Source organism: Panthera onca, chromosome A1, assembly GCF_046562875.1.
Source record: "Panthera onca isolate mPanOnc1 chromosome A1, mPanOnc1 haplotype 2, whole genome shotgun sequence".
NCBI classification, from domain to species: domain Eukaryota; kingdom Metazoa; phylum Chordata; class Mammalia; order Carnivora; family Felidae; genus Panthera; species Panthera onca.
The window spans coordinates 124,744,911-124,755,884 of NC_138339.1; the positions used below are offsets into that span (position 1 = coordinate 124,744,911).

Sequence of the window (10,974 nt, forward strand, 5' to 3'; positions counted from 1 at the left end):
TGTGCTCTTGTAGGGTTTCAGGCCTGTGCATGTGTATTCAGTAGGAGGTAATATATGCTATGCTTGTAATGTCTGCTGTAATGAATTTGAACTGTAGATACCATGGATTATTCTGAGCTCAGGGCCCAGCCTTCCTTTATTGTTCCCAGAACAAGTTTGTTACCCATTCACCAACTAAAGTCTGACACTTCATTTTATATTAAGGAAGGTTTAGAATATCTAATGTCCCTTGAATTCATTTTTTACCAAGCTTTCTTAGCTGTACACTAGTTACACGTCTCTACTGCCATTCCTGTGCAAGGTTCCAAAGGGCCTGAATTTTTAATTTTCAAAATTTTTTCCCATTTTACAAGTTCTGTTTTAATGAATTTGTTAAATTTGGAATTCAAACAAAAAATGTGAATATGTTTATTTAATATAACTTTGTGTGTGCATAGAAACCATATAAGTAAAAAAGCAATGAGATTACATAGGTGATTATATTACAAAAGTGAAGAAAATAACTAGTACCTGTATATTGCATTCTGGATACAGTTCCAGGTATGTGGTAAAGCTTAAAAGAGACCTATTTCTCCAGCAGCTGACCTGCCTCAGAGCAACGACTGCCCTCTCCTTCCCCACAGCCTTAGTATTTTTTGCCAAAGGGCCCGGATTTGAGTAAAGGGGAGCGCCGTGAGCGCAGGATCCGCGCATAAGGGCTACAGTCTGTTGAGCTTTGGCAGGTGGGTGTTCTGGGAAGTAAGTTTCGAAGAAATGGTTTCTTCCCTGGGGGCTGTTGGTTTGGCTGCTGGTTTTCCTGGTTGGCACCAAGGCGTTTTTTGGTAGAAGCCTGGCCTTGGAGTTTTAGTACAGTATGATACTGCTCTGCGATGCATGCTGCCTTCTTCCGAAGGTCCAGTTTCACTAGCATCATGTTATTCTGCAGCTCAGCCAGGGTCTGATCCTAGAAAGATGAATAAAGTTACAGAAAACTTTTCTGTCTGGTGTATTATAGAAACAAAAGGGCAAGGTACTCACCATCTGTTATTAACAACTGTTTTTAAAAAGATTAATTCTTTAAGTTAGTGCTTTTAATGGAATAGGGGGTATTTTCCTTAAGACCCCAACAAATAGCACTGAAGAGGAAGACATTTTTTACCATGAGGTGGCATGAACTCGAATAAGTTTACTTAACCTCCAAGAGCGTTAGTGCCTAGGTATCAAATCAAGATACACAGCTCCTTTTTATTTATTTTTTTTTTAGTTTATTTACTTATTTTTGCTAATCTCTACACCCACTTGGGGTGCCTGGGCGGCTCAGTCCGTTAAGGGTTCAACTTCGTGTCAGGTCATGATCTCACAGTTTGTGGGTTTGAGGCCTACATTGGGCTCTGTGCTGCCGGCTCAGAGCCTGGAGCCTGCTTCAGATTCTGTGTCTCCCTCTCTTTTGCCCCTCCCCCGCTTGCATTCTGTCTCTCAGAAAAATAAACATTAAAAACATTTTTTTTTTAATTAAAAGAATAAACTAAACTGATGACCTCGAGATCAAGAGTCTCATGCTCTACTGCCTGAGCCAGCTAGGCACCCCTTAAAGTCTACACATTTTGGATGAAATACAATACTATTTATTTTCATCAGGTTGTTACAACAGAGAAAACACCTATAAATTACACAGCATAGTGCCTTGTACTTAGTGAATGGTTATTTTTATTTTGCAAAGAAAACAAACTCTCCTCACTCTAAAACCAGCCCCCAAATGTCTGCCTTTCTCATCTGCTTCTCATTCTTTTTTCTCACATATACTCTGGGGTGGGCTGATGTGAGAGAAGGAAATATATAGGGTGCCCTTACCTGTTTGATTAAGATGTCATCACAAGTGGTCAAGGCTTGGCGAAGTTTTCCTGCCCCAGTGCTGTGGCAACAGGCTCTTTCTGCCGACTGGAGAGACTCACCAAGTTTCTGAAGCTCTGTCCGCAGCAGTCTTATATTCTGAAAAAAAACGAGTAGGAACCACACTGGCCAAGACCAACCAGGATAATGATCTGGAGGCACTCAACAGCCATTTGAGAGATGTAAAATTAGAAAGGCTAGTCAGTTAAATGAAGTAGCCACTCTCCAGGACACCACAAAAACCCCCTGGTCCTCATGTAAATCAGACTGGGAAGGAAATTGCTTTATGTAAGAGCCTTGGTAACAGAGAAAGGTATCAGTTACCTTCTGTCCCTCCTCTAATTTCTTGTCCACATCAATGGTGAAGGGCTTGGCTGATGGTGGCGGTTCTAACATTTTCTGATACTTCTGTAGTTCTGAAAGAAGGAAAAAAGAAACTTCAAAATGTAGACTTTCTAGCCTTCGACTTCCCTCTTAACTGAGTTAACAGTAGCTTGCAACAAATATAGAAAGTGAGGCCATGTGCAATCTAGAGTGAGAGGTTAGGGAGATACAGGTGCAAGTGGATGAAAGTATTTTGGAGTTGGAGTCAGAAGGCCCAAGTTTGAAAACCAGTTCTTCTCTGAACCACTCTCATGCTTTGTGACCTCTCACCTTCAGTGGTGGAACGTAGCTCTGCTCTGCACTGTTCCAGTTTAGCTTTAACCTCCTGGAGCTGCTGGCTGGAGGCAGAAGCCGCCAACCTTTGTGACCGCCGAAGGGACAATTCAGACCCTGGTTGTTGATGGGCTATTGGCTGCTGTCTGGCTTCCTGCAAAAGAGCTTCTAGCTCTTCTATTTTCTCATCCCGCTCCTAAGAGGGAAGCAGAGAACACAATTCCATCCACAGTCAGACAAATCCTACAGGAACAGATGGCCAAATGGTGAATAAAACCTTCCCTGACACTTAATGCCTGTTAGCACTTATACCATTTTCTAGGCCAAACAAATCCTTAATTCATAGACTGACACATATATAGTACTAAAGACACTAGAAAAAACTTGAGTTACATATTCCTGCTGTACCAGCATTTATAAAATCTATTTATCTCAGGCAACCCAGTGATGGGAATCAGTAGCTGGCTGGGGCTGGTTCAGGACAACTCACCTGAAGCTCTTCTTGGTAAAAACTTGTCAGTGACTCCTTGAGGATCTTTAGTTTCTCTTCATACATTTCCTCTAACAGTTCCTTTTGGGTGTCCAAATGTTCACTTTCAGAGGAGAAAAATGGATAAAGAAGATGTGATATCCATACACACACATGCATGCACACACTCACACACACAGTATTCCTCAGCTATACAGAATGAAATCTTGCCGTTTACAGTGATATGGATGGACAGAGAAAAGTCTTCGGTTAAGCAAAATCAGATGGGTGCCTGAGTGGCTCAGTTGGTTGAGCATCCGACTGTGGCTCAGGTTGTGATCTCACTTTGTGCATTTGAGCCCTGCAATGGGCTCTGCACTGTTGGTGTGGAGCCTGCTTGGGATTTATGCTCTCTCCTCTCTCTGACCCTCCCCACTCATGTTTTCTCTCTCAAAATAAATAGAAAGACAAAATACCATATGATTTCACTTATATGTTAAATCTAAAAACAAATGAACTTAAAAATACTATTAAACTTAAAATTATTTACTTATTTTTAAACTTAAGACTTTATTCCAGTCTTGTCATTTAAAAAAGTTTTTTTTAACATTTATTTATTATTGAGAGACAGAGAGTGAACAGGGGAGGGGCAGAGAGAGAGGGAGACACACTATCAGAAGCAGGCTCCAAGCTCTGAGCTGTCAGCACAGAGCCCGATGTGGGGCTCGAACCCACAAACTGCAAGATCATGACCTGAGCAGAAGTTGGACGCTTAACTGACTGAGCCACCCAGGTGCCCCCAGTCTTGTCATTTTTTGTTGTTGTTGTTTTGTTTTCTTGGAGAGCACAAACCAGTGAGGGGAGCAGAGGAAAGCAAGTGGGCTCTGTGCTGACAGCCTGACGGCAGCAAGCTGATGTGGGGCTCAAACTCATGAACCGTGAGATCGTGACCTGAGCTAAAGTCAGACGCTCAACTGAGCCATTCAGGTGCCCCTTTTTTAAATTTATTTTTGAGAGAGAGAGATGGTGCAGGTGACTGAGGGGCAGAGAGAGAATCCTACACAGGCTCCATACTGTCAGCATGAGGCCTAAAGCAAGGCTCGAGCTCACCCCATGCAGGTCTCAACTTTAAAACAAAAAACAGACTCTTAAATACAGGGAACAAACTGGAGGGCAGGGGGGTAGGGGAAATGGGTAAAATAGGTAAAAGCAATTTAAAGGTACAAACTTCCAGTTATAAAATAAGTAAGTCACAGAGATGAAAAGTAAAACATAGGGAATACGCTCAATAATATTATAATAATGTATGGTTGACCAATGGGGACTACACTTTCTTTTTTTTAATTTGAGACAGAGAGAGAGAAAGCATGGATGCATGAGTGGGGGACAGAGAGAGAGAGGGAGAGAGAGGGGGAGAGAGAGGGGGGGAGAGAGAGGGAGAGGGAGAGAGAGAGAGAGAGAGAGAGAGAGAGAGAGAGAGAGAGAATCTCAACCAAGCTCTGCGCTGGAACTCACAAACTGTCAGATCATAACCTGAGCCAAAATCAAAAGTCATATGCTTACCTAACTGAGCCACCCAGGTGCCCTAGATGGTGACTACTATTGTGGTGAGCACTGAATAATGTACAGAAGTGTCAAATCCCTAGGCTGTACATGTGAAACTAATGTAACATTGTGTGTCATTTATATTTCAATAATACATTTTTTTAAAAAAGAGAAGATAAGTGAGTGAAGATTCTGAGAAGCAAGCTTGGGAGACAGATCTTGAGGCACAAGATCTATGATAGTTTCTATTTCCCACCCTCTGGTCCTATTGACAGACCAAGAAGAGTCGCTCAGCTGGTACCTGCACCACTGTTCCCGCTGCTGCATCTGCTCCACCATCTCATTGCAAATTTCATCACGAAGCTGAATCTCCAGCTGCAACTTTTCTTGCCGTTCTTTACAGAGCAGTGCTTTCATGGCTTCTACCACTTGTAGGAGCTCCTAGGAGAAACGCAGAGGCGATCAGATGGAAGGCAGCATGGAAAATACATGGCCATAAAGCTGCTACACCAAAGCTTTTTTGCATTCTCACCTCCTTGCCATACATGGAAATGTCAGCTTCATTTTCAGTGTCCTCATCAAGGCCTGGATCTGTCTTAACTCCTGTCTCTAAGCTGGGAGATGCCCGTAGACTGTGTTCCTTGATGAATGAATGTAGCAATGGGAATCCCAGTTGCACAGGTGGAGCATGCACAAGCTAGGGGTGGGGTGGGAAATCAACTGAATTCATAACTAGTCCCTAGTAGATTCCTTAAATAAAGGTACCAGCCCAAAGTGAGCACAATCATCACACCTACAACTTCTTACCTGGCTGGCAATGGCTGAGAACTTGGCCACATGGAGGGTCTCATCATAGGTAGATGCACAGGGATTCACATTGACAATCATGCAGGAACGGCCTCGGCCTGTGAAGAAGCCTTGGAACACTCGAGTCAACTTGCTGTCACGAAAGGGAACCAGGTTCTGCTTTGACCTAGCAGGGAGAACAGAGCTTTGAGCAGAATTTCAGCCTTTGGTGTAACCCAGCACCATCCCCAGTGGTGACCAGGAAGTCTCTCAGCAAACCGCAGTACTCCAGATCATCCTAGCGCATGGCTTGTAATCAGAAGCTCACCGATTCTGCTGGTTTTGGCGCAGGGCAGCAATACAGCGGCCCAGGGTGTGCAAAGAAGTATTAATGTTTCCTGCTTCCTTCAGCCGCTCACCACTCTTCTGATCTTTGCAGCGTTCTGAGCCAGCCAGATCACAGAGTGACAACCTTGAAGAATGGACAGGATCTGACATAAGGACCCCACATGTTATGAGCTTTCCAGCCCTTCATATTGTTCTGGGGAGGGGAGGACCCACCAAGAATCTCTGTACTCAAGGAAGCAGAGCAAGACTCTAACAGAAGTAATTCCTCTGAGGCCCTCCCTTATCCCCTATTTCTATTACCACTTATGACCAAGAAGTCCAAATTTCTTTCTTAATTTTTTTTAATGTTTATTTATTTTTGAAAGACCGAGAGAGACAGAGCACAAGTGGGGGTTGGGGCAGAGAGAGGGAGACACAGAATGTGAAGCAGGCTCCAGTCTCTGAGCTGTCAGCACAGAGCCCGACGTGGGGCTCGAACTCACTAGCAGTGAGATCATGACCTGAGCCGAAGTCGGTCCCCCAACCGACTGAGCCACCCAGGCGCCCCTCTTTTTTTTTTTTTAAGATTTATTTATTTTTGAGACAGAGATCACAAGAGGGGGAAGAGCAGAGAGAGAGGGAGACACAGGATCCAAAGGGGGCTCTGAGCTGACAGCAAGCCCAATATGGGGCTCAAACTCACAAACTGTGAGATAATGACCTGAGCCGAAGTCAGATGCTCAACGAACTGAGCCACCCAAGCGCTCCAAAGCCCAAATTTCTAAATGGAAAAACTTACTCGCTGATCTTGGGGATGATATCTCCTTCCCCTTGAAGGTGCAGGATCCGGATTGAGAAGATGCTGTGACTGGAAATCAAGAAAAAAAGAGAAGTTACTGTATATCTTCCATGACTATGTAGAGGACCAATGTTTCCTAGAACACAGTGAAAAGCTGACTCTCACAACCCATTCACCTGCGGCTAGAGTTCTGGTTCAGATGGGTACTGGCAAAGCTCTGGTTTTTACGACCCACTTTGAGCAGCTTCCAGGCCTCCTCAGCATCCTGAACATGAACCCAATTGAGATCTAAAGCAAAGAAGAGAGAGGAATACATAAGATGGGAGCACCTAACTTTTCCTGGTTTCTCCCAAGTCCCCTTTCAGGGTTGTCCCCTGCCTCCCACTTTCCCATACCTTTCACATAGGGATTGCCATTCTGATCCTCACACAGCCGCAGAGTCTGCCTCTTGCGCTGCTGGCTAGGTGGTTCTAACAGGTCATAAAGCAGTTCGTTGTAGATCTCAAAGAAAGAGATCCAGATGGAGAAGCGAATGTCTGCAGGGACACTCACAGGGGCAGTGTCTGGCTGTGCCCATCGGTGACTCATTTCTGGGGAAGAAGCCAATGTACAGGATATCAGCCCTAGAGGAGTCCATCTCCCCTATGGTCTGCAGTGGCCTTAGAAGGAGCAACTTGGGTTGCAACCTCTGGTCTTTACCCCTGACAGCTGTTGGGAGCAAGGGAGTGGGTTTCTACTGTTACTTGGCACAGAGCTCAATCATGGTACATACCATCCAGTTGGCTACTGCTTGTCATTTGACTGATGGAGGAGAGCCCAGCAATGCCACTGTCAAAGCTGCTACTGGTACCCATCCGTCCTTCAATGTAGACACTCCTCTTCAAGGAGGTGGACAGCTCCTCCTGGAGAGGCGCAGGAAAAAGATAAGCACAAAACTTTCCAGAGATTTATCCTCTTATCCCCACCTCTGTGAACATCAACACTTCACCTCTTGGAGGCCTCCATTTAGCAGGGCCAGTTTCTTTATCTCCTCCTGTCGAATCTGCTTACTGTCTAGCCAGATGACCTCATTGGAGAATATGGGCTTCAGATCAGGTGTTGCATGAAGTTGGCCTTGGAGGCTATTGAAGATCAGAGCCAGGGACCGGGGTAGGATTCCCCCATCCTTGATGGTACCTGGAAGCATGCGAAAAATGGACAGCTAAGTGCTATTCCCCAATTCAAAGCATCAAAAGGCAAAGAAAACACCATTACAGGCCAATCAGCAATTCTGTGAGGCCTACTAACTCACCTTGAATTGTGTGGGTTTTCCCTGAGTTGGTGACTCCATATGTATAGATGAGCCAGTTCTGCCCTTTGAGTACATCCTTTACCATCTCTTTGACAGTCAGGTTGAAGAAAGATGCCTGTCCCACTTCTGGCCCGAAGATCTAGAGATAGACCCAATTTCTCAGACGCCCATCCCTCATCTGTGTAGAGGCAGAAGCATCCCTTCCTGGGTGACTGCTTCTGGACACTACTTAAGCAACTTCTTCCTACAGTGCTGCCAGCTACTCTACAAGATTAAAAATTAAAACCACTCTCTTCCAGTGCATCTTTCATCCAAATCAACAAATACGTAAGGAATGCTAGCCACTAAGTCTGATGCTGCAAACACAATGGGGTAACACAATGATCACAAGTGTGGGCTTTGGGGATGGGTAGCTCTAGGTGCAAGTCCCAACTCTACCAATGACTGGCTACATGGCTTCCACAACGTAACCTTCACTGAGCTATAATATCCTTGTTAGGAAAATAGGGACAATAATAATAGAAATGTTGGGAATTAATGCACATAAAGTACTTGATGCACCGGTTAGCACATAACAAGAGTCCCCAGAATTGTAGACATGCATATATAAGGAACTCAGAGTCAAGTAAAAAGCTTCCCTTTAAAGAGAGAATAAAGCTGCCTCTACATGTTGGTCCCTTGCTCATAAACCAGTACCTCCATACCTGGGAAAAGGTGAATCTATGTGTGGCTTGTCCAATTCCCCGCTCACTGCTCTTTTGGGCAAAGGAGTCCTTAGGTGCCTGTAGAACAAGGGTCTCCACATTCTCAATACGGACACAATCCTGAGAAGGGGGAAGAAAACAGTTGTCACAGAAGGAAATAATCCTGGGAACCCCTTCTGTTCTGCATCATTCCATCTTGAATCCTCCCTCCTCAGAAACTCACCTGATCTTCCTGTCGTTCCAACTCTGAAGGTAACAAGGGCCTGACCCTCAGGTATACTTTCACCTTCTCTGTACTATCCTCAGATGGAACCTGTGGTATAATTCCAGGCTGGAATCAGCAGTTACTTCCAAACAGATGGGCAAACATAGCATAGTTCCAGAGAATCATGCTAACACTACCTCCATTTCACCTCAAATGTCTCTGTACAGCTACTCTATAGTTCTATAATCATTTCAATCCACATGTGTTTTTTCACTACTTCATCACCCTTCACTATCTTTAGTATCTTCAAAACCTGGCTTGCCACAATGACATTCTGAATCAGAACTGGTTAACTGGTGTGAAAATCAGCATGTGGTATTTTGGCAAAACACAACAGGTAAGCACCCTGGAAGCAGACACACCTAAATTTGAGTCCCAATTCCATCACTTAGAACAATGACACCTTGAACAAGTTCTTTAGACTCTCTGCCTCTTTTTCCTGATCTGTAGAATGGGGTTAATAGAACCCACCTCATTCATTCAACAAATATTTAGAGATCTGCCTACTATGGCCCCCAAACTTTAATAGGCACTGGTAGTCTGGAGTCAGGGACTTTCTTAAGGCTCCTACTTTCATGAAACTTACTCTATAAAAGAGGAGACTTATCAGTAGAAGTGATCTCAACCAGAGCCACTTTCCTGCCAAGGGACATTGAGGTATGTCAGGGTAAGTTCCTTGGTTGTCACAAGTGTGAAGGAGCTAGTGACATCTAGTGGGTAGAGGCCAGGTACGATGCTAAACATCTTCCAAGGTACAAGACAGCCCCCTGTAACAAATTATCTGGCCACAAATGTCACTAATGCTGCAGCTGAGAAACCCCAGTTTAGCAGAAAGCCTCCATAAATGGAAGCTACAGTTGATATTAAAACCTTACTTAATGGGCAGTATGCTCTTGTGTAAATTAACACATCTAGGCATCACAGTGAAGAAGAGAGAACTATTAGCCTTCTCTCACTGGATTAACTGAGTATGCACTTGAGAATGTTTGATTTGTGCAATGTAAATAATGTTTCTTCCTATGGACACAAAAATTTACATTTTTTACTTGTCATGATCTTAATTTGGAATTCATCTCCCAGACCCTTAGGATTGTTGGTCTTTGCCCTGAAACTAATTCTGTATGGACAACTAGCAGGCTGAGGATATCACTTTCTGCTGCCAAGCCACTGTCCAAATCCTTTACCTGCTGCTTATCCTCCAGGGAGGTGGAGATGACAGAACAGTCTGTTATCAGGTCCTTGCGTACCACAGACCCTAAATCTGCAGCTGTGGACTCAAACATGGGGGAGACTACAACTTCCTCATCTGACAGCAAGCCGGCTGGCGGAGAAAGGATCCCTTGCGACATGACAGCAGGGGCAGCTTAGGTCTACAAAGAGACAAGAGTGGGTAGGGAGGAGAACCTTAAAGGACACAAGGGGCTGCAAATTCTAGCTAAGAAACAGTTTTCTTGCCCCAGGACACCTTCCTCTTGCTGCTTGAATTGCTACTCCCTTTTCCCTTCAAATGCCAGGAGAGAAGAAGGGGATGAGACGGGTTAATTATGTAATCCAGTCTTAGGCATTTCCGACCGCCAACAGGAATGAACAGATACCTCACTCCAAAAGCAAAATACCCACTCTAATTAGGGTGCCTCACCCACCGGTGTAGAGAAGGTGGTATAATTAGCTTTAGGCTTCTTCTCGAAGCCCACCCCCAGGCCCAAAGGCAGGACAAAAAAAGGGATGGCGGCAGCTTCGCTTTCTGAAAACCTATCCCGGGAGAGCAAGAACTCGTACAGCCAGCCGCTGGACTCCAGGAGACCCGCAAACTCACCAAAGACGGACACTCGCTCCTCCTCCGGTACCGGCTCACTCACACCCTGCAGCCGAACCTGGACTTTCGCAGTCAGAGAGCACAACTCCACCCACGAGGTGCACCTTTGTTACTGATACAATGTTTTAAACTACGCGCTGCGTTCGTTCGGCCAATCAGATAGCGAAGCCTGCAGCTGCCAATCAGCGCAAGGAAAGGGGGCGGTGGAGCCTTTTAGACCGTTTGCTCTGGTCTGACCTCTACCCTGCACATGCGGGTCCGGGTTACCAACTGTCGGAGTTTGGATTTGGGAAAGCCTAGAATTTTTCGCGCTTAACACTTTTCCTTGGATACACGCGTTTCTTTTCTAAGAAACTTAAAGGAAATTCTGAGGCTTCAGAGCCATCCATTTTAGCACATTGCTTCCTAAGATCGCTCAAAAAACCTGGTTTAGGGAGCTTGCTCGT

At 44.9% G+C, this 10,974-nt stretch overlaps 1 protein-coding gene across 2 annotated transcripts; it reads right to left on the reverse strand.

Annotated features, from left to right (window-relative positions):
* Positions 1-397: 397 nt before the first annotated feature.
* On the reverse strand, positions 398-10,777 carry KIF20A (kinesin family member 20A). Of its 2 annotated transcripts, XM_060636039.3 has the most exons (19): positions 10,529-10,777; positions 9,897-10,082; positions 8,671-8,760; positions 8,448-8,567; positions 7,744-7,882; positions 7,441-7,628; positions 7,225-7,354; positions 6,848-7,042; positions 6,629-6,740; positions 6,453-6,521; positions 5,655-5,798; positions 5,348-5,513; positions 5,073-5,237; positions 4,842-4,981; positions 3,017-3,119; positions 2,524-2,722; positions 2,194-2,285; positions 1,831-1,968; positions 398-943 (listed from the first exon to the last, which is right to left on the reverse strand). In XM_060636039.3, exons 2-19 carry the CDS (start codon positions 10,059-10,061, stop codon positions 626-628), a joined length of 2,673 nt encoding a protein of 890 aa, XP_060492022.1. In that variant the 5' UTR covers positions 10,062-10,082; positions 10,529-10,777; the 3' UTR covers positions 398-625. The 2 variants fall into 2 exon arrangements, with proteins under 2 accessions (XP_060492022.1, XP_060492023.1); XM_060636040.3 differs by lacking the exon at positions 10,529-10,777 and having other exon boundaries at positions 5,073-5,180; positions 9,897-10,090.
* Positions 10,778-10,974: the final 197 nt, after the last annotated feature.

Bases quoted from the DNA above. Each gene is read 5' to 3' on its own strand.
- KIF20A (XM_060636039.3), bottom strand. From the start codon at position 10,061: ATGTCGCAAGGGATCCTTTCTCCGCCAGCCGGCTTGCTGTCAGATGAG. The intron at 7,355-7,440 runs GTGAAGTGTTGA...GCGCCTCTCCAG, and splicing joins TAAATGGAGGCCTCCAAGAG to GAGGAGCTGTCCACCTCCTT. The intron at 4,982-5,072 runs GTGAGAATGCAA...CGTTTCTCCTAG, and splicing joins TTTCCATGTATGGCAAGGAG to GAGCTCCTACAAGTGGTAGA.